This window comes from Syngnathus floridae, unplaced genomic scaffold (assembly GCF_059516105.1).
Source record: "Syngnathus floridae isolate MCC-2025c unplaced genomic scaffold, RoL_Sflo_1.0 HiC_scaffold_60, whole genome shotgun sequence".
NCBI lineage: Eukaryota > Metazoa > Chordata > Actinopteri > Syngnathiformes > Syngnathidae > Syngnathus > Syngnathus floridae.
The window spans coordinates 175985-203191 of NW_028284089.1; the positions used below are offsets into that span (position 1 = coordinate 175985).

General features: G+C 46.0%; 1 protein-coding gene and 1 long non-coding RNA gene across 2 annotated transcripts; both read left to right on the forward strand.

Moving 5' to 3' along the window:
- The first annotated feature begins 421 nt into the window (after positions 1-421).
- Positions 422-8362, forward strand: LOC148378172 (uncharacterized). The gene is made up of 4 exons (XR_015856124.1): positions 422-492; positions 2337-2425; positions 7987-8016; positions 8207-8362. It is a non-coding gene; the product is annotated as an uncharacterized LOC148378172 (long non-coding RNA).
- A 7714-nt stretch (positions 8363-16076) lies between these two features.
- LOC148378173 (janus kinase and microtubule-interacting protein 3-like) lies at positions 16077-21344 on the forward strand. The gene is made up of 4 exons (XM_088367990.1): positions 16077-16141; positions 16218-16295; positions 16352-16653; positions 21338-21344. Exons 1-4 carry the CDS (start codon positions 16118-16120, stop codon positions 21342-21344), a joined length of 411 nt encoding a protein of 136 aa, XP_088224116.1. The 5' UTR covers positions 16077-16117.
- The last annotated feature ends 5863 nt before the right edge of the window (positions 21345-27207 follow it).

Sequence of the window (27207 nt, forward strand, 5' to 3'; positions counted from 1 at the left end):
CCCAACCCCGCACGTTGTGTTGTATCTGTGAATGTTGGTTGTGGCCAAATGATAGTTTTCTTTCATTCGTTTAGGTTCCAAGAAAACTTGATGTAACTCTACTTTTAACTGCCGTTTCAGATAAGCGGGTATTACGTCGCAGTCATGTGCCGTGGATATGACGTAATTGCCCGAACCTCCGCCAAAATTCAAATCTGTTGGCGCGATGGCCGTGAGCCACTGAGCAGCGACGATTATCAACAGAAATATCTTTATTTTCTGCTTGCAACTGGACCGTCTAGAGCGTACACGGTAAGTAACACTCATTGTGTTTAAGGAGATTTACGTTTGTAATAGCAGAAGTGTAGCCGCGTTGCGTTGTACGTGTGAAAATTGGTCGAGGCGAAATGTTAATGTTTAATTTCATTCCTTTAGGTTCCACGGTGTTTGTTGGCTGCAAGTTTTCCACTGCAAGAAGAGGCTCGTATCATTGACCAGGAGCGAGCTACAATGGTGAGTAGCCATAACATTTATGTTAAACACTTCCTATTTCATGTCTAACAGTACTTGATTTAACAAATAACCATAAATAAATACAGTGTGGGCACTGAAGTTAACATATGTGATTATACTGCCTAATCTGTCACGGAGTAGATTGTTGCAAAGTAATATAAGATCCAAAGTTGTAATTCAGAATAGTTTTCAAAAGAAGGCCATTAGAATTATATACAAGTCTGATTACCCTTAACATAACAACAAGCTATTAATTAAATCACAAATTCTTCAATTCAAAGATTTGGTAGATTATCAGACAAATAATGTCTAACAGTAATTGATTTAAAACATCACGATAAGTAGATTGAGTGTGGGCACTCTCAAGTTAACAGATATGATTATACTGCCTAATCTGTTACAGAGTATGTTGTTGCCAAGTAATGTAGAATAGATCCAAAGTAGTAATCCAGAATAGTTTTGAAGAGGCCATTAGAATAATAAACAAATCTGATTACCTTGAACATAATAACAAGCTAAGTGTTTAATATGTCCTATGAAGTCAAAATTGGGCACCATCATGTGGTGAAATTTGGAATTGCATCACATCCAATTTTGCCTGGGAACAAACAGATTAAATAAATCTTAGTTTTGAATAAGCCACTCCTTCTCAAACAAGTAAACTCTGCCCATTTCGCGCAGTAGATGTTCTGTTAATATCTAGTATTTATACAAAGTCATAATTTAAATTGCTTTCAACCTTCATTCATCGGTTCAACCAACATTACTCGCTCTTATTACCAACTTGTATTGATTTAACTAAGCGTTTAATACTTCCTATCAGGTCTCAAGGCAAGATTTGGCAAAATACAATTTCAGCAAATCCAATTTTGCCAGGGAACAAAAATAGATTAAATAAACTAAATAAGTCTTCTTCCCATTAAATAAATCAGAAAAGTCTGTCTTGTAACCAGTCCTCTTCAAACAAGTAAAGTCTGCCCATTTTGTGCCGTAGATTTTGTGTCTATGCCTAGTATTTAAACAAAATCATAATTTAAACGACTTCTTTCCTTCATTCACTTTGGAAATTTGGAATTGCAGCAAATCGAATTTTGGCAGGGAACAAAAATAGATCAATTAAACTAAATAAGTCTTCTTCCCATTAAATAAATTAAAAAAGTCTGTCTTGTAACCAGTCCTTTTCAAACAAGTAAAGTCTGCCCATTTTGTGCCGTCGATTTTGTGTTAATGCCTAGTATTTATACAAAATCATAATTTAAAGGACTTCATTCCTTCATTCACTTTGGAAATTTGGAATTGCAGCACATCAAATTTTGCCTGGGAAGAAAAGTAGATTAAATAAATTTAATAAGTCTTACTACTTCCCATTAAATAAATTAAATACGTCTTACTTGTTCCCACTCCTTTACAAAAAAGTAGTTTAAAACGAGGTCCCTTCACTCAACCTTTAACCCTATTTATTCACCTTCTAGGCTAAGTGTTAAAGGCTAAGTGTTAAAGGCTAAGTGTTAAAGGCTAAGTGTTAGAGGCTAAGTGCCAGAGGCTAGGCGCCAGAGGCGAGTTTTTGTGGGCTGAAGTTTTAGTGGGGTTAGTGTGAATACAATCCAAAAGAATACAACAGAATACAATACAATAGAATATAATACATAGATTAAATTCAATAGCTCTTACTACTTCCCATTAAATAAATTAAATACGTCTTACTTGTTCCCAATCCTTTTCAAAAAAGTAGTTTAAAACGAGGGCCCTGCACTCAACCTTTAACCTCAACCCCGCACGTCACATTGTGTTGTATCTGTGAATGTTGGTTGTGGCCAAATGATAGTTTTCTTTCATTCGTTTAGGTTCCACGGTGTTTGTTGGCTATGTTTTCCACTGTCAGAAGGATGAAAATACAAAGTACAACGCTTGGACGTGGGCGAAGACGTCACCGGTGAGTCCTTCCTTCCTATTTATTTACCTTCTAGATGCTAGAGGCTAAGTGTTAGAGGCTAAGTGTTAGAGGCTAAGTGTTAAACACAATACGAACAACACAACGATACTGCACTGAAAAACACGATACCGCACTGAGAAACACGATACCGCACTGAACAACACGATACCGCACTGAACAACACCATGCCGCACTGAACACCATGCCACACTGAACAACACCATCCCGCACTGAACAACACCATGCCGCACTAAACAACACCATGCCGCACTGAACAACACCATGCCTCACTGAACGACACCATGCCGCACTGAAAGACACCATGCCGCACTGAACGACACCATGCCGCACTGAAAGACACCATCCCGCACTGAACACCATGCCGCACTGAACAACACCATCCTGCACTGAACAACACCATCCCGCACTGAACAACACCATGCCGCACTGAACAACATTATGCCGCACTGAACATTATGCCGCACTGAACAACACCATGCCGCACTGAACAACACCATGCCGCACTGAACAACATTATGCCGCACTGAACAACACCATGCCGCACTGAACAACACCATGCCGCACTGAACAACACCATGCCGCACTGAACAACATTATGCCGCACTGAACAACACCATGCCGCACTGAACAACACCATCCTGCACTGAACAACACCATTCCGCATTGAACACCATGCCGCACTGAACAACACCATCCCGCACTGAACAACATTACGCTGCACTGAACAACACCATGCCGCACTGAACAACACCATGCCGCACTGAACAACACCATGCCGCACTGAACAACACCATGCCGCACTGAACAACATTACGCTGCACTGAACAACACCATGCCGCACTGAACAACATTATAACGCACTGAACAACACCATCCCGCACTGAACAACACCATGCCGCACTAAACAACATTATGCCGCACTGAACAACACCATGCCGCACTGAACAACACCATCCTGCACTGAACAACACCATTCCGCATTGAACACCATACCGCACTGAACAACACCATCCCGCACTGAACAACACCATCCCGCACTGAACAACACCATGCCGCACTGAACAACATTATGCCGCACTGAACAACATTATGCCGCACTGAACAACACCATGCCGCACTGAACAACACCATGCCACACTGAACAACACCATGCCGCACTGAACAACATTATAACGCACTGAACAACACCATCCCGCACTGAACAACACCATGCCGCACTAAACAACATTATACCGCACTGAACAACATTATGCCGAAATGAACAACACCATGCCGCACTGAACAACACCATGCCGCACTGAACAACACCATCCCGCACTGAACAACACCATCCCGCACTGAACAACACCATGCCGCACTGAACAACACCATGCCGCACTGAACAACACCATGCTGCAATGAACAACACCATCCCGCACTGAACAACATTATGCCGCACTGAACAACATTATGCCGCACTGAACAACATTATGCCGCACTGAACATTATGCCGCACTGAACAACATTATGCCGCACTGAACAACACCATGCCGCACTGAACAACACGATCCCGCATTGAACAACACCATGCCGCACTGAACAACACCATCCTGCACTGAACAACACCATCCCGCACTGAACAACACCATGCCGCACTGAACAACATTATGGCGCACTGAACAACATTATGCCGCACTGAACAACACCATGCCGCACTGAACAACACCATGCCGCACTGAACAACACCATGCCGCAATGAACAACACCATCCCGCACTGAACAACACCATGCCGCACTGAGCAACACCATGCCGCACTGAACAACACCATCCCGCACTGAACAACACCATGCCGCACTGAACAACACCATTCCGCACTGAACAACACCATGCCGCACTGAACAACATTACGCTGCACTGAACAACACCATGCCGCACTGAACAACATTATAACGCACTGAACAACACCATCCCGCACTGAACAACACCATCCTGCACTGAACAACACCATGCCGCATTGAACAACACCATGCCGCACTGAACAACACCATCCTGCACTGAACAACACCATCCTGCACTTAACAACACCACCCCGCACTGAACAACACGATCCCGCATTGAACAACACCATCCCGCACTGAACAACACCATGCCGCACTGAACAACACCATTCCGCACTGAACAACACCATGCCGCACTGAACAACACCATGCCGCACTGAACAACACCATGCCGCACTGAACAACACCATGCCGCACTGAACAACATTATGCCGCACTGAACAACACCATGCCGCACTGAACAACACCATCCCGCACTGAACAACACCATGCCGCATTGAACAACACCATGCCGCACTGAACAACACCATCCTGCACTGAACAACACCATCCCGCACTAAACAACACCATGCCGCACTGAACAACATTATGGCGCACTGGACAACATTATGCCGCACTGAACAACACCATGCCGCACTGAACAACACCATGCCGCACTGAACAACACCATGCCGCACTGAACAACACCATGCCGCACTGAACAACATTATGCCGCACTGAACAACACCATGCTGCACTGAACAACACCATGCCGCACTGAACAACACGATCCCGCATTGAACAACACCATCCTGCACTGAACAACACCATGCCGCACTGAACAACACCATGCCGCACTGAACAACACCATTCCGCACTGAACAACACCATGCCGCACTGAACAACACCATCCTGCACTGAACAACACCATCCCGCACTGAACAACACCATGCCGCATTAAACACCATGCCGCACTGAACAACACCATCTTGCACTGAACAACACCATGCCGCACTGAACAACACCATGCCGCACTGAACAACACCATGCCGCACTGAACAACATTATGCCGCACTGAACAACATTATGCCGCACTAAACAACATTATGTCGCACTGAACAACACCATGCCGCACTGAACAACACCATGCTGCACTGAACAACATTATGCCGCACTGAACAACACGATCCCGCATTGAACAACACCATCCCGCAGTGAACAACACCATGCCGCATTGAACAACACCATGCCGCACTGAACAACACCATGCTGCACTGAACAACATTATGCTGCACTGAACAACACGATCCTGCATTGAACAACACCATGCCGCACTGAACAACACCATCCTGCACTGAACAACACCATGCCGCACTGAACAACACCATGCCGCACTGAACAACATTATGCCGCACTGAAAAACACCATGCCGCACTGAACAACACCATCCCGCACTGAACAACACCATGCCGCATTGAACAACACCATGCCGCACTGAACAACACCATGCTGCACTGAACAACATTATGCTGCACTGAACAACACGATCCTGCATTGAACAACACCATGCCGCACTGAACAACACCATCCTGCACTGAACAACACCATCCTGCACTGAACAACACCACCCCGCACTGAACAACATGATCCCGCATTGAACAACACCATCCCGCACTGAACAACACCATGCCGCACTGAACAACACCATTCCGCACTGAACAACACCATGCCGCACTGAACAACACCATGCCGCACTGAACAACACCATGCCGCACTGAACAACACCATGCCGCACTGAACAACATTATGCCGCACTGAACAACACCATGCCGCACAGAACAACACCATCCCGCACTGAACAACACCATGCCGCATTGAACAACACCATGCCGCACTGAACAACACCATCCTGCACTGAACAACACCATCCCGCACTAAACAACACCATGCCGCACTGAACAACATTATGGCAAACTGGACAACATTATGCCGCACTGAACAACACCATGCCGCACTGAACAACACCATGCCGCACTGAACAACACCATGCCGCACTGAACAACACCATGCCGCACTGAACAACATTATGCCGCACTGAACAACACCATGCCGCACTGAACAACACCATGCCGCACTGAACAACACGATCCCGCATCGAACAACACCATCCTGCACTGAACAACACCATGCCGCACTGAACAACACCATGCCGCACTGAACAACACCATTCCGCACTGAACAACACCATGCCGCACTGAACAACACCATCCTGCACTGAACAACACCATCCCGCACTGAACAACACCATGCCGCATTGAACAACACCATGCCGCACTGAACAACACCATCCTGCACTGAACAACACCATGCCGCACTGAACAACACCATGCCGCACTGAACAACACCATGCCGCACTGAACAACATTATGCCGCACTGAACAACATTATGTCGCACTGAACAACACCATGCCGCACTGAACAACACCATGCTGCACTGAACAACATTATGCCGCACTGAACAACACGATCCCGCATTGAACAACACCATCCCGCAGTGAACAACACCATGCCGCATTGAACAACACCATGCCGCACTGAACAACACCATGCTGCACTGAACAACATTATGCTGCACTGAACAACACGATCCTGCATTGAACAACACCATGCCGCACTGAACAACACCATCCTGCACTGAACAACACCTTTCCACACTGAACAACACCATGCCGCACTGAACAACATTATGCCGCAGTGAACAACACCATGCCGCACTGAACAACACCATGCCGCACTGAACAACACCATGCCGCACTGAACAACACTATGCCGCAATGAACAACACCATCCCGCACTGAACAACACCATGCCGCATTGAACAACACCATGCCGCACTGAACAACACCATCCCGCACTGAACAACACCACCCCGCACTGAACAACACGATCCCGCATTGAACAACACCATCCCGGACTGAACAACACCATGCCGCACTGAACAACACCATTCCGCACTGAACAACACCATGCCGCACTGAACAACACCATGCCGCACTGAACAACACCATGCCGCACTGAACAACACCATGCCGCACTGAACAACATTATGCCACACTGAACAACACCATGCCGCACTGAACAACACCATCCCGCACTGAACAACACCATGCCGCATTGAACAACACCATGCCGCACTGAACAACACCATCCTGCACTGAACAACACCATCCCGCACTGAACAACACCATGCCGCACTGAACAACATTATGGCGCACTGAACAACATTATGCCGCACTGAACAACACCATGCCGCACTGAACAACACCATGCCGCACTGAACAACACCATGCCGCACTGAACAACATTATGCCGCACTGAACAACATTATGCCGCACTGAACAACACCATGCCGCACTGAACAACACCATGCCGCACTGAACAACACCATGCCGCACTGAACAACACGACGTCGCACTGAACAACACGACGCCGCACAGAACAACACGACGCCGCACAGAATAACACAATACCGCACAGAACAACACAATACCGCACAAACAGTTTTAGATAATATTACGTCGCAGTCATGTGACGCGGACATGACGTCAATAGGCGGAACTCACGGCAAAATTATAATCCGTGGGCGTGGCTTGCAACAGGAAGTAGGAAAGCGGCAGTTCTGGCAAACAAGACACAGCGGTTAGTAACACGATGACTAACAAGGCAAATATTTTTGTTTTCAGCTTGCAACTTGACCGTCTAGAGCGTACAAGGTAATTACAACTGTTTTTTTTTAGCCCTGAAAAGCGAGGGAGTGTGGCGTTTGGGAGGAATGTCGAACTCGGCGTCTGCTTCCAGCCACAGACGCCAAATTTCGACGATTATTTCGACTGGTCAACGGTTGTAAATTATTGCGTTGACTAAAAACTTTATTTAACTCTACTCTTAACTTTGCCGTTTCAGATATGTGGGTATTACACCGCGGAAATGACGTCAATAGGCTGAACTCTCGCCAAAATTCAAATCTGTGGGCGCAATGGCCTTGAGCGAGACACCGGATACAAACACGACGATTATCAACAGAAATATCTTTATTTTCTGCTTGCAAGTGGACCGTCTAGAGCGTACACGGTAAGTACAACTCATTGTGTTTAAAAAGATTTACGTTTGTGTAGTTTGCGTTGCGTTGTATCTGTGAATGTTGGTTGAGGCTAAATGTTAATGTTTAATTTCATTCCTTTAGGTTCCACGGTGTTTGTTGGCTGTATGTTTTCCACTGCAAGAAGAGGCTCGTATCATTGACCAGCAGGAGCTACAATGGTGAGTACCCCTTTCGTCTTCCATTTATGTTAAACACTTCCTATTTCATGTCTAACAGTACTCGATTTAACAAATAACCATAAATAAATACAGTGTGGGCAGTCACGTTAACATATGTGATTATCCTGCCTAATATGTTTATCACAAATATGTCACTAATCACTAATATGTTTATTTGTTTATCACAACACCTTTGGACCTTCAGCAATCGATTATTTCCCTTCATCTACATAGAGACAGAACGATGGTGTCTTAAACATCTCATTCATTTCACCAAATAACTTCACGCAGGTGGATAACGGCCGTCTCGGTCACGCTATGTTGCGTGATGCAGTTTTGAAGAACCAAATGCATTTATTCAATGAATAAGTCAAGCTAGTTCTATGTTTATGATGTTGTAAGTTACGGTACCGATTGAAGTTGAGTTCGAAGCCAGTGGAAAACAGCGCTGCGTTTGTGCTCTCCAGGTACAAATGTTGTGATCTCTGACTGACGACCGGGCGAGACTCGAGTAAGAGATGTCCAAACGAGCTCCGGCAGGGCGGGCCAAGGCGGAGCGAACGGACGCCCTTCAGGCCGCCAATGACGAGCTGAGAACCAAACTGATGGACGTCCAGTTAGAACTTCAGCAGGAGAAGAACAAGGTGAAAACCTCAACAGACAGACACTGCCTGCCTCCCTGCCTGCCTCCCTGCCTGCCTCCCTGCCTGCCTCCCTCCCTCCCAGTTTTCCCGATGTAGATTAGACATGCGTGTGCCATGACTGTGTCAGCCTACATCAACAAATGCACCGAGGACGTCAGCACCACTAAGAATATCATCACCCGGGGCAACCAACGACCCTGGATGACTGAGGAGGTACGTCAAACGCTACGAGCGCGGAACTCTGCCTTCAAGTCTGGCGACAAGGAGACACTGAGGACAGCGAGAGCCAACTTGAACCGTGCCATCAGGATAGCGAAGCGAGACCGCAGTCGAAAATTTCAGGATCGTTTCCACGACGTCAAAAACATCAGGAGTATGTGGCAAGGCATACGGGCGATTACAGACTACAACTCACCCTCCCCCCCCCCGGTGGGTGTAGTTGATGCTGACTTTCTAAATGGTCTAAATAATTTCTTTGGGAGGTTCGAGGCACTAAACGGCACTCCAGCAGTTAAAACTGTCCCCCATCAGGAAGAGGAGGTACTCTGCCTTGACTCCGCCAATGTGTTGAAGACCCTGAGGAGAGTCAACCCCTGTAAGGCCCCTGGCCCCGACAACATTCCTGGGCGTGTGTTCAGGGAATGTGCAAGTCATCTGGCTGGGGTCATCACAGACATTTTTAACACCTCGCTGGGCCAAGCCACAGTGCCGGCGTGCTTTAAGACTGCCTCCATCATTCCGGTGCCGAAGAAACCTCAAATCACCTCATTTAATGATTACCGGCCTGTTGCACTGACTCCGGTTATGATGAAGTGCTTCGAAAGGCTGCTTAAAGGTCACATCGTTTCCAGACTCCCCCTATTATTTGACCCGTTCCAGTTTGCCGACCGGCAAAACCGCTCCACTCAGGACGCCATCTCCTCCGTTCTTCACCTGAGCCTGGCTCACCTGGAGGAGAAGAACACCCATGTGCGGAGGCTGTTCCTGGACTTCAGCTCAGCGTTTAACACCATCATCCCACAGCATCTGGTAGGAAAATTGGAACACCTGGGCTTCAACACCCCCCTTCGCAACTGGCTGCTAGACTTCCTCACCAACAGACCTCAGTCAGTCCGGGTCGGACAGAACACCTCTGATGTCATCACCCTCAGCACAGGCTCCCTTCAGGGCTGCGTCCTGAGCCCCCTGCTGTGCACCCTGATGACACACGACTGCGTCCTCAGGTTCACCACCAATCACATCGTGAAGTCAGCAGACGACACAACGGTGGTGGGGCTCATCAGAGACAACAACGACCTGGACTACAGAGAGGAGGTGGAGCAGCTGGTGGGCTGGTGCAGAGAAAACAGCCTGATCCTGAATGAGGAGAAGATGAAGGAGATCATCGTCGACTTCAGGAAAAAACAGCCTCACCACGCTCCACTGATCATCAACAGCTCAGCTGTGGAGGTGGTCAGCACCACCAAATTCCTGGGGGTCCACATCACAGAAGACCTCACCTGGACTATGAACACTACGGCACTGGTCAAGAGGGCACAGAAGCGCTTGTACTTCCTGCGGAGGATGAGGAGAGCCCACCTGCCCCCACCCATCATGAGGACGTTCTACAGGAGCACCATAGAGAGCATTCTGACAAGCTGTCTCTCTGTGTGGTGTGGAGGCTGCACCGCCTCCGATTGGAAGAACGTGAGGAGAGTGGTGAGGACAGCAGAGAGGATCATAGGGGCTCCTCTTCCCTCCATTCAGGACATTTCATCTCAGCGCTGCATGTCCCGTGCCCGTAACATCATCAATGACCCATCACACCCCCACCATGGACTGTTCTCCCTGCTGCCCTCTGGGAAGAGGTTTGCAGCATCCGCTGCAGGTCCACCAGGTTCTGCAACAGCTTTTTCCCTGCTGTCATCAGACTGTTGAACACTAGAACTGTTGAGCTCTAAACTGAACTCTGCATCACACATTCACAGAACTGTACTTTATGACACTACGGACCTCTATCTTGCACTATCTCGCACTACCAACTTTACTGAACTTGTATAAACCCTTTAAATAGAAGTTTAATACATGGTTTAGCATTCCTCTGCACACTCTTGAATACTGTTTTGCCTACTTGCACTATTGCATAATTATCACTGCTGCACTTTATACTTATTTTTAATATATATATATATATATATATATAGTATATATGTATATATATATATTTTCATAGGATATGTTACTTCTATTCAACTGCAATATCACTACTTTGTTGTAAGACGTATGCAACGGAATTTCGTTTTGTATGCACCATGTGCAGACAAGATGACAATAAAGTTTGTCTAAGTCTAAGTCATGTCAGGTCAGCTGTCTGGAGAGAGAGAGAAGTCAGGACCTGCGGGCGGAGCACCACCGTGCCACCGCCGCCATGACGGAACTCAAAAGCAAACTCCATGAGGAGAAGCAGAAAGAGTTAGCCATTACCAGGGAGACATTACTGCGGCAGCATGAAATGGAGCTGATGAGAGTGATCAAAATCAAAGATGGAGAGATCCAGCGACTGAATGCCTTGGTCCTCAGCCTGAGGGACGGCTCCATGGACAAGGTGATCCGCTCTATCCGTGTCTGACTATCCGCACGCCACGTCGGGCTTCGATGCGGCCGCTACCGTATTGTGTAGCTTGTCCCCAGTAAGCGTCGCGGCGCTCCGTTGCGGTCTCAACGGCCCGGTGTGGCGCAATGTCTGCTCAGGTGAGGAGGGGGGGCGCTTTGCTGGCGGAGGTGGAGGAGACGCGGCGGTGTCGGGAGACCGAGCGGTGTCGCCTCCACCAGGAGCGCGGAAGAAGCCCTGGCAGCGGCCCAGCAGGCCTGGCAGTCCCGAGCGGCCGAGCTCCGATCGGCTCATCACCAGCATCGGGAGGAGCTGAGCCGAACCAAGAGAGACTGCGAGAGGGAGATCCGCCGACTGGTAGGACTGATCAGATGCGCGGTGCGTGGCTATGTTCCCAATTTCGTTGTATACCTGCAGTGCAATGACACCTAAGGCATTCTATTCTATTCTATTTCACAAGAAGAAAATGTCCGGTTGCTCGCTTCGCTTTTGTCACAGCAAAGGTGTTCTAGTCGATTCCAGAAAAAAATTGGCCGGTTGCTCTCTTTGTTTTTGTCACAATTCTGGCAAATGAGTTTGCCCGCCTGCCTGAGCGCTCCCCGTTTGTACATCCAGACGGATGAGATCAAGCTGAAAGACAGAGCGGTTAGTGTTTTGGATGAAGCCCTGGGGCCGGCCACGTCCACCGCCTTCAGCTGCAGACTCAGGCTGCCGAGCAGCAGATCGCTGCCCTGAGGGATTCCCAAAGGGCGGGCCTAAACTACCCTGGAAGTGGGGTCAACGCCGCTACTAGCAATCCTCTTCATTGCGTAAGCCACCTCATCACACACTTGCAGTACGCATGACTTAGTTCGTTGCTGGAGGAAGGTAGCACAAAAACAGTTTTGAACTTTGAACGAGTGCTTGTGTGTGTGTGTTGCGGGGCGTTTTCAGTCTCAGGAGGATCGGGACACGCGACGGTTTCATCTGAAAATCGCTGAGCTCAGCGCAGTCATCAGGAAACTGGAGGATCGAAACGCCCTGCTTTCTGAAGAGCGCAATGAACTGGTAATTTATTGACGGCACGCTTGAAGGTTTGCGCTACGTTTGATGCGCGCCATCCAGCGAGGCACCCATTGCGCTTGCTTATTAGTTGAGCGGCGCGGCGAGTCGGTTGCCTGGTAGATGTCTTTTATTGGGAGCCAAAGCCACGATTCCGTTCAAACCGATGCAAAAGGAATGGATACGTTCTGGCCCGCGTGTTGTGCGTCTTTCACATCCCGCACTTCATGCTTGCAGCTAAAGCGACTGAGAGAAACAGAAAGCCAGTTTCTGCCACTCCTGTACAAAAACAAACGCCTGAGCAGGAAGAATGAAGAACTCTCGCTGGTGCTGTGTCGCCTTGAAAACAAAGTGCGCTTTGTCACCCAGGAGAACGAGGAGATGGCAAGCTTGGTAAGTCGACGCGGACAACGGCGGCGTGCCAACAGAGTCCACTGCATTTGTGTTCCACAGAGAAGGCCTAGTTCGCTCAATGACCTGGACCGCGGTTGCGGCCAGCAGGACGGTGAAATGGAGTTCCTTCAAGTTGTGGAGCAGCGGCACATCATCGACGACTTGTCCAAGGTCTTCAGGCAGGCGACTCGGTGCACGTACGGCAGCGCCGCGCTCGCTCGCTGTCGCCAGGAAACCTTTTCCGTCCAAAGCTTGGCCGGCGGCCGCCATCCAAAAAATTGGCCCCTTAAATTCCGACCTTTCAAGCAGGAGCATTGTGCGCACGCGTTTGAACACGCTTTAGACTTGTTTTGCCGTTTTCAGCAGCTCAAAGCTCCCGTTTTGTCAGCGCCTTTGCCACTCGCTGTGCGCTGAAAACGACGGACTTGCCCGGCTGCTCAGCCCGTCAACCATGAGCCGCGAGCGCGACGTCATTGTCCGTAGGCAGCTAGTGGCAAAATGCACCCTGTTAGAGTTGCGCTCGCTCCAACTTATTTTGCAAGAACCACACGGGAGACAAGTAAGTTCTTTTGGACACCTGCAGGTGGAGAGTCCATCCGTTGTACGAATGAAGTCTGACTCTCGGCTCCTGCACGAGCATTTTAATTAAGAGAAACAGGGTGGGTGTAAGAGTGGATTGAATAGAGGAAGCCCTTGACCTCTAGTCAAAACATAGCAAGGGGTGTTTTACGACTTTGTGTAGGAAGGGATAAGCGATAGGGATAAATAAGGGATAAATAATATTATTTATTACAGGTCGCAGTCAAAGTCAAAGCAACACAATGATACGATAAAGATAATCTGGAAAACCCTGACACACCCTGTAGTTGTCACTTTTGGAAAAGACGAGCGTCCCTCCAATCATCGCCGGTGACGTGTTTTTCAGGCTCTGGAGACAGGAGCTCATGTCAGAAATGTCATTGTGAGTCGCGTTTGTTTCTGCGCCGGAGCCGTTCGTTCCCTTTGCATCCAAAGAATCTCAAAGGCGGATTGTGTCGACAGGAGAGAGATTTGCTGCTACGATACCGACGTCGAGAATCTCTGAGGAGGAACAAAGCGTGAGGTCCTGCAAGGTGAGTCTGTTTGTTTGCGGCTGCTTGGTGTTGCGCAAGATGAAATGGCCTTTTTCTCGCTATCGTTCCTCTCGTCGATTCATCGTGAGGTGTCGCTTCAGTTTGTTCAGAGAGATGTTTGCTTCCGCGCCCGCAGGTCATCGAAACATTTTACGGCTACGACGAAGACGTGTTGGTGGACTCGGACGGATCGTCCTTGTCTTTTCACACCGACAGAACCCCCGACACGGAACCCGAAGAGGTAGCCCGCCATTTCTGCCAGCGTATTGGCACCAAACATTCCTCTTCAGCCTGGAATCGGACTCGTCTTTGCGTCGCGGGTGCTTTGTCGCCGGTCTGACTGATTCTGGTACTAGTGCTGTGTTGCATTGGTGTGTGCATGAAGAGGCGGAGCTTCGCTACCGCCAGCTGACGCAAGAATATCAAGCGCTGCAACGAGCCTACGCTCTGCTAGCCCAGACCAGCGAAAGGGGACTACGACGCCGAGAAGGAGATCAAGGTGGCGCCCCTTCCCGCAACCCCCGGCCGGGTCGCAGCCTCCCCGTTCTCACCCAGCCTCGGGTGTTCTCTGGTCTGAAAGGAGGAGGAGGAGCCTCCCTCCTCCTCCTTTCAGACCAGAGAAAAGCTGATGGTAGAAATGGGTCACTATCAAAGCAGAGTAGCAGATCTGGAGTCAGCGCTGAAGCAACAAGGACAGGTAAGCTCATCAATGAGCACACCTTTTTCTCAGACAAAATAGCTACATTCTTCAGTCACTCATCCGTCTGGCATTACTGGACCAACCCCCCCCCCCCCCCCCCGAACGTGGCTGGGAAAATGCGGAGAAAAGCAAATGTCATTTTCCAGTCAACCAAAGAATTTGTGGATGAAAATGACACAACATTCCAAAGCTGTCCACGCGTTTGTCTCTTCTAGAATGTCAAGTGGGTGGAGGAGAAGCAGCTGCTGCGTCAGAGCAATCAGCAGTTGGCCGAAAAGGTGACGGAAAGAAAGGCGCTGGGCGGAGTCGCTTGGCGTCACACCTGTCGGGAAGCCCCGCAGATGAGGTCTGACTGTCTTTTCAGGTCAGGCGGATGGAGGCGGAAGAAGCGCGTCTGAAAGAGCACATCCAGGATATCCGAGACCAAAACGAACTGCTTGAGTTCCGCATCCTGGAGCTGGAGGTGGGAAGACTCGCACAAGCGTGTTGAGGCCAGAGATGTGACGGACGGACGGACGGACGGACGGATGCATGCCTCTGCCTTTCAGGAGAGGGAGTGGCGCTCCCCCGTCTTGAAGTTTCTGCAAGTCCGTTTCCCAGACGGCCTCAGCCCTTTGCAGATCTACTGCGAGGCCGAGGGCGTGAGCGTACGTAAGGCGTCCCTCGCAACCCTAACCTTAACCCGAGGTCCCAGAACACCTTACATTGCTCCTTGCGCCTTTCCCCCGGACATCGTCATCAGTGATCTGATGAAGAAGCTGGACATCCTGGGCTATAACGCCGTAAGTGTATGTCGAACTCCTTATGTTCGCACTCCACGAGACTCGGCGGCTCAAATGTGACTTTTGGAAGGCTTTGCGCTGAAAGAAGCTTGTTGACGCTGTGCCTTTGGGCTCTTGCAGAATCTCACCAACGAGGAGCAGGTGGTCGTGATTCACGCCAGGACCCTTCTCACCCTAGCCGAGAAGGTAACGCGCACGTCCACGCACGCTCTCGCATTCTGCTTATGTGACAGCAGCCTTTCCTCAGTGGTTAGAATACATCAAAGTGACCAAGTCAGCACTTCAACAGAAGATGTTGGACATTGAAAGTGAGAAGGTAGACAGACACGCGACATCAGCCAAGGGGAACTCCGGCAATGTGCCCCAACAATTCTGACCTTGAGCTGTGCTAGGATATGTTCTGCAAGCAGAAGGGCTACCTGGATGAAGAGTTGGACTTCAGGAAGTGTTCCATGGACCAGGCTCATAAGGTAAGCCGCCCTCAAATCTCCCGCCGGACCACTGATGGACGAGGATTGCGGCCCAGAGGATCCTGGAGCTGGAGGCCATGTTGTACGAGGCGCTACCGCAGCGGGACTGCCCCGCCACGGACGGCGAAAAAGCCAGCCACGCTGGCGTGAATGACGTGCTGACGGCAGATCAGAGAGAAGAGCTTAGGAGCGCCGTGGACCAATGGAAGCGAGCCCTGATGTGCGAGTTGAGGGAGCGCGACGCTTGCATCCTCCAAGAGAGAATGGATCTGCTGCACAGCGCGCAACAGGTAAGGGCCCAAAGCCAGCCCGGCACTTACTTGCACGCTTACTGGCTTTTGAATGCCACTTTCCATTTGTCCGTCCTAGAGGAACAAAGAGCTGAAAGAATTCATCGAAGCTCAGAAGAGACAAATCAAACAATTGGAGGAGAAGTTTCTGTTTCTCTTTCTATTCTTCTCCTTGGCCTTCATTCTGTGGCCCCAACACCAGCTGGTGAGTGAGCTCCAGCGGCACCGCACTCGACACCTCCGATACACTGCCAGCCGGTCTCAGACGTTGGCAGACGCTCCGATGCCAACGTATACCCCCCGCCACGGTGACAGAGGCACCGCGTCACACCGGCGCTCATCCAATCAGAAGGCAGGAAAAGCAAATTCACATGCAGGGCACTTTTGAACCAGAAGAGAGCGCCACAAAAAACGGTTGTTGCCCCAAACGCGCACTAAAAAGGGTCAGAATAACAAGAGTCCCACTGGCCAGCCGGGGCCACCCGTCCAGCTGTTTCTTCAGGGGGGAAAAAAATTGGAATCACCGGTGAGTACATTTTGCATTTAGCTCTGCTTTTCTGCTTCTGTCTTCAAGTGTGTGGCATCCTGCGATCAAAGAGTCAGCCAACCCCAAAGCGGTTGACCTCAACGTCCCACCACCATGCCTACCAGAGCAGGTGACGTGATGCTTTGGACATCCTTCCGTCTCAGATGCCCAAAAGTACTCTTTGCCACATCTGCGGCAATACGGTGTCTTTTCAAAGGTGCAAATAAATCCAGCGTGGGCGGAACACGCACGTCTTCGGTTTTTCCCGCTTTGTTTGTGTGACAGCTGTTGTGAAAATTTTATACAAATAAAGTTGTATAGTACAGGTTTGGCCAAGCCGCAACTCCCGAACCGCATGCGGCTCTTTTATGTTCATATCAACATTTGTGTGTGTGTGTGTGTGTGTGTGGGGGGGGGGGGGGGGGGGGGGGTTGTGCGTGTTGGCTTCACTTGAGTTCAATTTGGTATTTTGGTCAAAAGCGCATGTGGTGAAATTCCACAAAGTAGGATGGGCAAACACATTTCTTTAAACTATGAGTGTCAATTGGGCTCTCGAAATGGCAGGGAAAAGATGCACAGCAAAACGAAAATACGTAGATGAACACAGGACGTTTTAATCAGAGTGGGAAAGTTTCTATTTTTTGTTGAACGTGATGGCAAACCATTCTGCCTGATATGTCAGACCTCAGCGCATTTCAAAGATTCAAATCTTCAGCGCCATGCACTTCAGCTCACTCCATGCTAACATTGATCAGGCGTCGAACCCGCATCATCATGCTTAAGAGGTGGCCATGCTAACCAGTGCGCCATTATGTCAACGCATAATAACTAAGTCTACTGGTCAAAACAGCGGTTACTATATGACGTCGCTACGTCGTGGTCACGTGACGCAGACAAGACGTCAATGGACGTGGGCAGAGTTAACTTGTTTAAAAGGGAGTAGGCAGAAGAAATATTTAATTTATTTAAATCTATTTTGAGTGCACACCATTATGCCAATGCATAACAACTGTAAATCTACTAAACAAAACAGCGGTTGCTATATGACATCTGCCACGTCGTGGTCACGTGACATACGTGACGTCGATGGGCGTAACTTTCGCCGGAATTCAAATCCGCGGGGAGAGTTAACTTGTTTAAAAGAGAGTGGGCAGAAGAATTATTTAATTTATTTAAATCTATTTGGTGTGTGCGCCATTATGTCAATGCATAACAACTGTAAGTCTACTAAACAAAACAGCGGTTGCTATTTGACGTCTGCCACGTCGTGGTCACGTGACGCGGACGTGACGTCGACGCCTACTTTACATCCCACCGATCACAGGACTCCTCGGCTGCATAACCGTGCCCCCTTCCCAACCAATCGGATTTGCTATACGCGAAAACGACGCCAATGGAAAGAGCTTCCGCCCAAATTTAAATCCGTGGGCGTGGCTCGCAGCAGGAAGTAGGAAAATGGCGGCGATGTTGACAAAGACACAGCGGATGGTAACATACGACTAACAAGAGAAATATTTTTATTTTCTGCTTGCAACTGGACCGTCCAGAGCGTACACGGTAAGTACAACTCATCGTTTTTAAAAAGAAGTACTTTTGTTGCCCTGAAAAGCGAGTGAGCGTGGCGTTTGTGGGGGACGTCGAATTTCGACGATTCTTTCTGGTCAACGGTTGTAAATGATTGTGTTGATTAAAAAAGAAAACTTGATGTAACTCTACTTTTAACTGCCGTTTCAGATAGATTTGGAATTGCATCACATCCAATTTTGCCTAGAGCGTACACGGTAAGTAACACTCGTTGTGTTTAAGGAGATTTACGTTTGTAATAGCAGAAGTGTAGCCGCGTTGCGTTGTACGTGTGAATGTTGGTCCGGGCGAAATGTTAATGTTTAATTTCATTCCTTTAGGTTCCACGGTGTTTGTTGGCTGCAAGTTTTCCACTGCAAGAAGAGGCTCATATCATTGACCAGGAGCGAGCTACAATGGTGAGTAGCCATAACATTTATGTTAAACACTTCCTATTTCATGTCTAACAGTACTTGATTTAACAAATAACCATAAATAAATACAGTGTGGGCACTGAAGTTAACATATGTGATTATACTGCCTAATCTGTCACCGAGTAGATTGTTGCAAAGTAATATAAGATCCAAAGTTGTAATTCAGAATAGTTTTCAAAAGAAGGCCATTAGAATTATATACAAGTCTGATTACCCTGAACAAGCTATTAATTAAATCACAAATTCTTCAATTCAAAGATTTGGTAGATTATCAGACAAATAATGTCTAACAGTAATTGATTTAACACATCACGATAAGTAGATTGAGTGTGGGCACTCTCAAGTTAACATATGTGATTATACTGCCCAATCTGTTACAGAGTATGTTGTTGCCAAGTAATGTAGAATAGATCCAAAGTAGTAATCCAGAATAGTTTTGAAGAGGCCATTAGAATGATAAACAAATCTGATTACCTTGAACATAATAACAAGCTAAGTGTTTAATATGTCCTATGAAGTCAAAATTGGGCACCATCATGTGGTGAAATTTGGAATTGCATCACATCCAATTTTGCCTGGGAACAAACAGATTACATAAATCTTAGTTTTGAATAAGCCACTCCTTCTCAAACAAGTAAACTCTGCCCATTTTGCGCAGTAGATGTTCTGTTAATATCTAGTATTTATACAAAGTCATAATTTAAATTGCTTTCAACCTTCATTCATCGGTTCAACCAACATTACTCGCTCTTATTACCAACTTGTATTGATTTAACTAAGCGTTTAATACTTCCTATCAGGTCTCAAATCGAGATTTGGCAAAATACAATTTCAGCAAATCCAATTTTGCCAGGGAACAAAAATAGATTAAATAAACTAAATAAGTCCTCTTCCCATTAAATAAATCAGAAAAGTCTGTCTTGTAACCAGTCCTCTTCAAACAAGTAAAGTCTGCCCATTTTGTGCCGTAGATTTTGTGTCTATGCCTAGTATTTAAACAAAATCATAATTTAAACGACTTCTTTCCTTCATTCACTTTGGAAATTTGGAATTGCAGCAAATCGAATTTTGGCAGGGAACAAAAATAGATCAATTAAACTAAATAAGTCTTCTTCCCATTAAATAAATTAAAAAAGTCTGTCTTGTAACCAGTCCTTTTCAAACAAGTAAAGTCTGCCCATTTTGTGCCGTCGATTTTGTGTTAATGCCTAGTATTTATACAAAATCATAATTTAAAGGACTTCATTCCTTCATTCACTTTGGAAATTTGGAATTGCAGCACATCAAATTTTGCCTGGGAAGAAAAGTAGATTAAATAAATTTAATAAGTCTTACTACTTCCCATTAAATAAATTAAATACGTCTTACTTGTTCCCACTCCTTTTCAAAACAGTAGTTTAAAACGAGGGCCCTTCACTCAATCTTTAACCTCAACCCCGCACGTTGTGTTGTATCTGTGAATGTTGGTTGTGGCCAAATGATAGTTTTCTTTCATTCGTTTAGGTTCCAAGAAAACTTGATGTAACTCTACTTTTAACTGCCGTTTCAGATAAGCGGGTATTACGTCGCAGTCAAATGCCGCGGATATGACGTAATTGCCCGAACCTCCGCCAAAATTCAAATCTGTTGGCGCGATGGCCGTGAGCCACTGAGCAGCGACGATTATCAACAGAAATATCTTTATTTTCTGCTTGCAACTGGACCGTCTAGAGCGTACACGGTAAGTAACACTCATTGTGTTTAAGGAGATTTACGTTTGTAATAGCAGAAGTGTAGCCGCGTTGCGTTGTACGTGTGAAAATTGGTCGAGGCGAAATGTTAATGTTTAATTTCATTCCTTTAGGTTCCACGGTGTTTGTTGGCTGCAAGTTTTCCACTGCAAGAAGAGGCTCGTATCATTGACCAGGAGCGAGCTACAATGGTGAGTAGCAATAACATTTATGTTAAACACTTCCTATTTCATGTCTAACAGTACTTGATTTAACAAATAACCATAAATAAATACAGTGTGGGCACTGAAGTTAACATATGTGATTATACTGCCTAATCTGTCACGGAGTAGATTGTTGCAAAGTAATATAAGATCCAAAGTTGTAATTCAGAATAGTTTTCAAAAGAAGGCCATTAGAATTATATACAAGTCTGATTACCCTGAACAAGCTATTAATTAAATCACAAATTCTTCAATTCAAAGATTTGGTAGATTATCAGACAAATAATGTCTAACAGTAATTGATTTAACACATCACGATAAGTAGATTGAGTGTGGGCACTCTCAAGTTAACATATGTGATTATACTGCCTAATCTGTTACAGAGTATGTTGTTGCCAAGTAATGTAGAATAGATCCAAAGTAGTAATCCAGAATAGTTTTGAAGAGGCCATTAGAATGATAAACAAATCTGATTACCTTGAACATAATAACAAGCTAAGTGTTTAATATGTCCTATGAAGTCAAAATTGGGCACCATCATGTGGTGAAATTTGGAATTGCATCACATCCAATTTTGCCTGGGAACAAACAGATTACATAAATCTTAGTTTTGAATAAGCCACTCCTTCTCAAACAAGTAAACTCTGCCCATTTTGCGCAGTAGATGTTCTGTTAATATCTAGTATTTATACAAAGTCATAATTTAAATTGCTTTCAACCTTCATTCATCGGTTCAACCAACATTACTCGCTCTTATTACCAACTTGTATTGATTTAACTAAGCGTTTAATACTTCCTATCAGGTCTCAAATCGAGATTTGGCAAAATACAATTTCAGCAAATCCAATTTTGCCAGGGAACAAAAATAGATTAAATAAACTAAATAAGTCCTCTTCCCATTAAATAAATCAGAAAAGTCTGTCTTGTAACCAGTCCTCTTCAAACAAGTAAAGTCTGCCCATTTTGTGCCGTAGATTTTGTGTCTATGCCTAGTATTTAAACAAAATCATAATTTAAACGACTTCTTTCCTTCATTCACTTTGGAAATTTGGAATTGCAGCAAATCGAATTTTGGCAGGGAACAAAAATAGATCAATTAAACTAAATAAGTCTTCTTCCCATTAAATAAATTAAAAAAGTCTGTCTTGTAACCAGTCCTTTTCAAACAAGTAAAGTCTGCCCATTTTGTGCCGTCGATTTTGTGTTAATGCCTAGTATTTATACAAAATCATAATTTAAAGGACTTCATTCCTTCATTCACTTTGGAAATTTGGAATTGCAGCACATCAAATTTTGCCTGGGAAGAAAAGTAGATTAAATAAATTTAATAAGTCTTACTACTTCCCATTAAATAAATTAAATACGTCTTACTTGTTCCCACTCCTTTTCAAAACAGTAGTTTAAAACGAGGGCCCTTCACTCAATCTTTAACCCCAACCCCGCACGTTGTGTTGTATCTGTGAATGTTGGTTGTGGCCAAATGATAGTTTTCTTTCATTCGTTTAGGTTCCAAGAAAACTTGATGTAACTCTACTTTTAACTGCCGTTTCAGATAAGCGGGTATTACGTCGCAGTCATGTGCCGTGGATATGACGTAATTGCCCGAACCTCCGCCAAAATTCAAATCTGTTGGCGCGATGGCCGTGAGCCACTGAGCAGCGACGATTATCAACAGAAATATCTTTATTTTCTGCTTGCAACTGGACCGTCTAGAGCGTACACGGTAAGTAACACTCATTGTGTTTAAGGAGATTTACGTTTGTAATAGCAGAAGTGTAGCCGCGTTGCGTTGTACGTGTGAAAATTGGTCGAGGCGAAATGTTAATGTTTAATTTCATTCCTTTAGGTTCCACGGTGTTTGTTGGCTGCAAGTTTTCCACTGCAAGAAGAGGCTCGTATCATTGACCAGGAGCGAGCTACAATGGTGAGTAGCCATAACATTTATGTTAAACACTTCCTATTTCATGTCTAACAGTACTTGATTTAACAAATAACCATAAATAAATACAGTGTGGGCACTGAAGTTAACATATGTGATTATACTGCCTAATCTGTCACGGAGTAGATTGTTGCAAAGTAATATAAGATCCAAAGTTGTAATTCAGAATAGTTTTCAAAAGAAGGCCATTAGAATTATATACAAGTCTGATTACCCTTAACATAACAACAAGCTATTAATTAAATCACAAATTCTTCAATTCAAAGATTTGGTAGATTATCAGACAAATAATGTCTAACAGTAATTGATTTAAAACATCACGATAAGTAGATTGAGTGTGGGCACTCTCAAGTTAACAGATATGATTATACTGCCTAATCTGTTACAGAGTATGTTGTTGCCAAGTAATGTAGAATAGATCCAAAGTAGTAATCCAGAATAGTTTTGAAGAGGCCATTAGAATAATAAACAAATCTGATTACCTTGAACATAATAACAAGCTAAGTGTTTAATATGTCCTATGAAGTCAAAATTGGGCACCATCATGTGGTGAAATTTGGAATTGCATCACATCCAATTTTGCCTGGGAACAAACAGATTAAATAAATCTTAGTTTTGAATAAGCCACTCCTTCTCAAACAAGTAAACTCTGCCCATTTCGCGCAGTAGATGTTCTGTTAATATCTAGTATTTATACAAAGTCATAATTTAAATTGCTTTCAACCTTCATTCATCGGTTCAACCAACATTACTCGCTCTTATTACCAACTTGTATTGATTTAACTAAGCGTTTAATACTTCCTATCAGGTCTCAAGGCAAGATTTGGCAAAATACAATTTCAGCAAATCCAATTTTGCCAGGGAACAAAAATAGATTAAATAAACTAAATAAGTCTTCTTCCCATTAAATAAATCAGAAAAGTCTGTCTTGTAACCAGTCCTCTTCAAACAAGTAAAGTCTGCCCATTTTGTGCCGTAGATTTTGTGTCTATGCCTAGTATTTAAACAAAATCATAATTTAAACGACTTCTTTCCTTCATTCACTTTGGAAATTTGGAATTGCAGCAAATCGAATTTTGGCAGGGAACAAAAATAGATCAATTAAACTAAATAAGTCTTCTTCCCATTAAATAAATTAAAAAAGTCTGTCTTGTAACCAGTCCTTTTCAAACAAGTAAAGTCTGCCCATTTTGTGCCGTCGATTTTGTGTTAATGCCTAGTATTTATACAAAATCATAATTTAAAGGACTTCATTCCTTCATTCACTTTGGAAATTTGGAATTGCAGCACATCAAATTTTGCCTGGGAAGAAAAGTAGATTAAATAAATTTGATAAGTCTTACTACTTCCCATTAAATAAATTAAATACGTCTTACTTGTTCCCACTCCTTTACAAAAAAGTAGTTTAAAACGAGGTCCCTTCACTCAACCTTTAACCCTATTTATTCACCTTCTAGGCTAAGTGTTAAAGGCTAAGTGTTAAAGGCTAAGTGTTAAAGGCTAAGTGTTAGAGGCTAAGTGCCAGAGGCTAGGCGCCAGAGGCGAGTTTTTGTGGGCTGAAGTTTTAGTGGGGTTAGTGTGAATACAATCCAAAAGAATACAACAGAATACAATACAATAGAATATAATACATAGATTAAATTCAATAGCTCTTACTACTTCCCATTAAATAAATTAAATACGTCTTACTTGTTCCCAATCCTTTTCAAAAAAGTAGTTTAAAACGAGGGCCCTGCACTCAACCTTTAACCTCAACCCCGCACGTCACATTGTGTTGTATCTGTGAATGTTGGTTGTGGCCAAATGATAGTTTTCTTTCATTCGTTTAGGTTCCACGGTGTTTGTTGGCTATGTTTTCCACTGTCAGAAGGATGAAAATACAAAGTACAACGCTTGGACGTGGGCGAAGACGTCACCGGTGAGTCCTTCCTTCCTATTTATTTACCTTCTAGATGCTAGAGGCTAAGTGTTAGAGGCTAAGTGTTAGAGGCTAAGTGTTAAACACAATACGAACAACACAACGATACTGCACTGAAAAACACGATACCGCACTGAGAAACACGATACCGCACTGAACAACACGATACCGCACTGAACAACACCATGCCGCACTGAACACCATGCCACACTGAACAACACCATCCCGCACTGAACAACACCATGCCGCACTAAACAACACCATGCCGCACTGAACAACACCATGCCTCACTGAACGACACCATGCCGCACTGAAAGACACCATGCCGCACTGAACGACACCATGCCGCACTGAAAGACACCATCCCGCACTGAACACCATGCCGCACTGAACAACACCATCCTGCACTGAACAACACCATCCCGCACTGAACAACACCATGCCGCACTGAACAACATTATGCCGCACTGAACATTATGCCGCACTGAACAACACCATGCCGCACTGAACAACACCATGCCGCACTGAACAACATTATGCCGCACTGAACAACACCATGCCGCACTGAACAACACCATGCCGCACTGAACAACACCATGCCGCACTGAACAACATTATGCCGCACTGAACAACACCATGCCGCACTGAACAACACCATCCTGCACTGAACAACACCATTCCGCATTGAACACCATGCCGCACTGAACAACACCATCCCGCACTGAACAACATTACGCTGCACTGAACAACACCATGCCGCACTGAACAACACCATGCTGCACTGAACAACACCATTCCGCACTGAACAACACCATGCCGCACTGAACAACATTACGCTGCACTGAACAACACCATGCCGCACTGAACAACATTATAACGCACTGAACAACACCATCCCGCACTGAACAACACCATGCCGCACTAAACAACATTATGCCGCACTGAACAACACCATGCCGCACTGAACAACACCATCCTGCACTGAACAACACCATTCCGCATTGAACACCATACCGCACTGAACAACACCATCCCGCACTGAACAACACCATCCCGCACTGAACAACACCATGCCGCACTGAACAACATTATGCCGCACTGAACAACATTATGCCGCACTGAACAACACCATGCCGCACTGAACAACACCATGCCGCACTGAACAACACCATGCCGCACTGAACAACATTATAACGCACTGAACAACACCATCCCGCACTGAACAACACCATGCCGCACTAAACAACATTATACCGCACTGAACAACATTATGCCGAAATGAACAACACCATGCCGCACTGAACAACACCATGCCGCACTGAACAACACCATCCTGCACTGAACAACACCATCCCGCACTGAACAACACCATGCCGCACTGAACAACACCATGCCGCACTGAACAACACCATGCTGCAATGAACAACACCATCCCGCACTGAACAACATTATGCCGCACTGAACAACATTATGCCGCACTGAACAACATTATGCCGCACTGAACAACATTATGCCGCACTGAACAACATTATGCCGCACTGAACAACACCATGCCGCACTGAACAACACGATCCCGCATTGAACAACACCATGCCGCACTGAACAACACCATCCCGCACTGAACAACACCATCCCGCACTGAACAACACCATGCCGCACTGAACAACATTATGGCGCACTGAACAACATTATGCCGCACTGAACAACACCATGCCGCACTGAACAACACCATGCCGCACTGAACAACACCATGCCGCAATGAACAACACCATCCCGCACTGAACAACACCATGCCGCACTGAGCAACACCATGCGGCACTGAACAACACCATCCCGCACTGAACAACACCATGCCGCACTGAACAACACCATTCCGCACTGAACAACACCATGCCGCACTGAACAACATTACGCTGCACTGAACAACACCATGCCGCACTGAACAACACCATCCTGCACTGAACAACACCATGCCGCACTGAACAACACCATGCCGCACTGAACAACATTATGCCGCACTGAAAAACACCATCCTGCACTGAACAACACCATCCTGCACTGAACAACACCATGCCGCATTGAACAACACCATGCCGCACTGAACAACACCATCCTGCACTGAACAACACCATCCTGCACTTAACAACACCACCCCGCACTGAACAACACGATCCCGCATTGAACAACACCATCCCGCACTGAACAACACCATGCCGCACTGAACAACACCATTCCGCACTGAACAACACCATGCCGCACTGAACAACACCATGCCGCACTGAACAACACCATGCCGCACTGAACAACAC

Bases quoted from the DNA above. Each gene is read 5' to 3' on its own strand.
- LOC148378173 (XM_088367990.1), top strand. From the start codon at position 16,118: ATGTTGGACATTGAAAGTGAGAAG. The intron at 16,142-16,217 runs GTAGACAGACAC...GAGCTGTGCTAG, and splicing joins TGGACATTGAAAGTGAGAAG to GATATGTTCTGCAAGCAGAA. The intron at 16,296-16,351 runs GTAAGCCGCCCT...ATTGCGGCCCAG, and splicing joins CCATGGACCAGGCTCATAAG to AGGATCCTGGAGCTGGAGGC.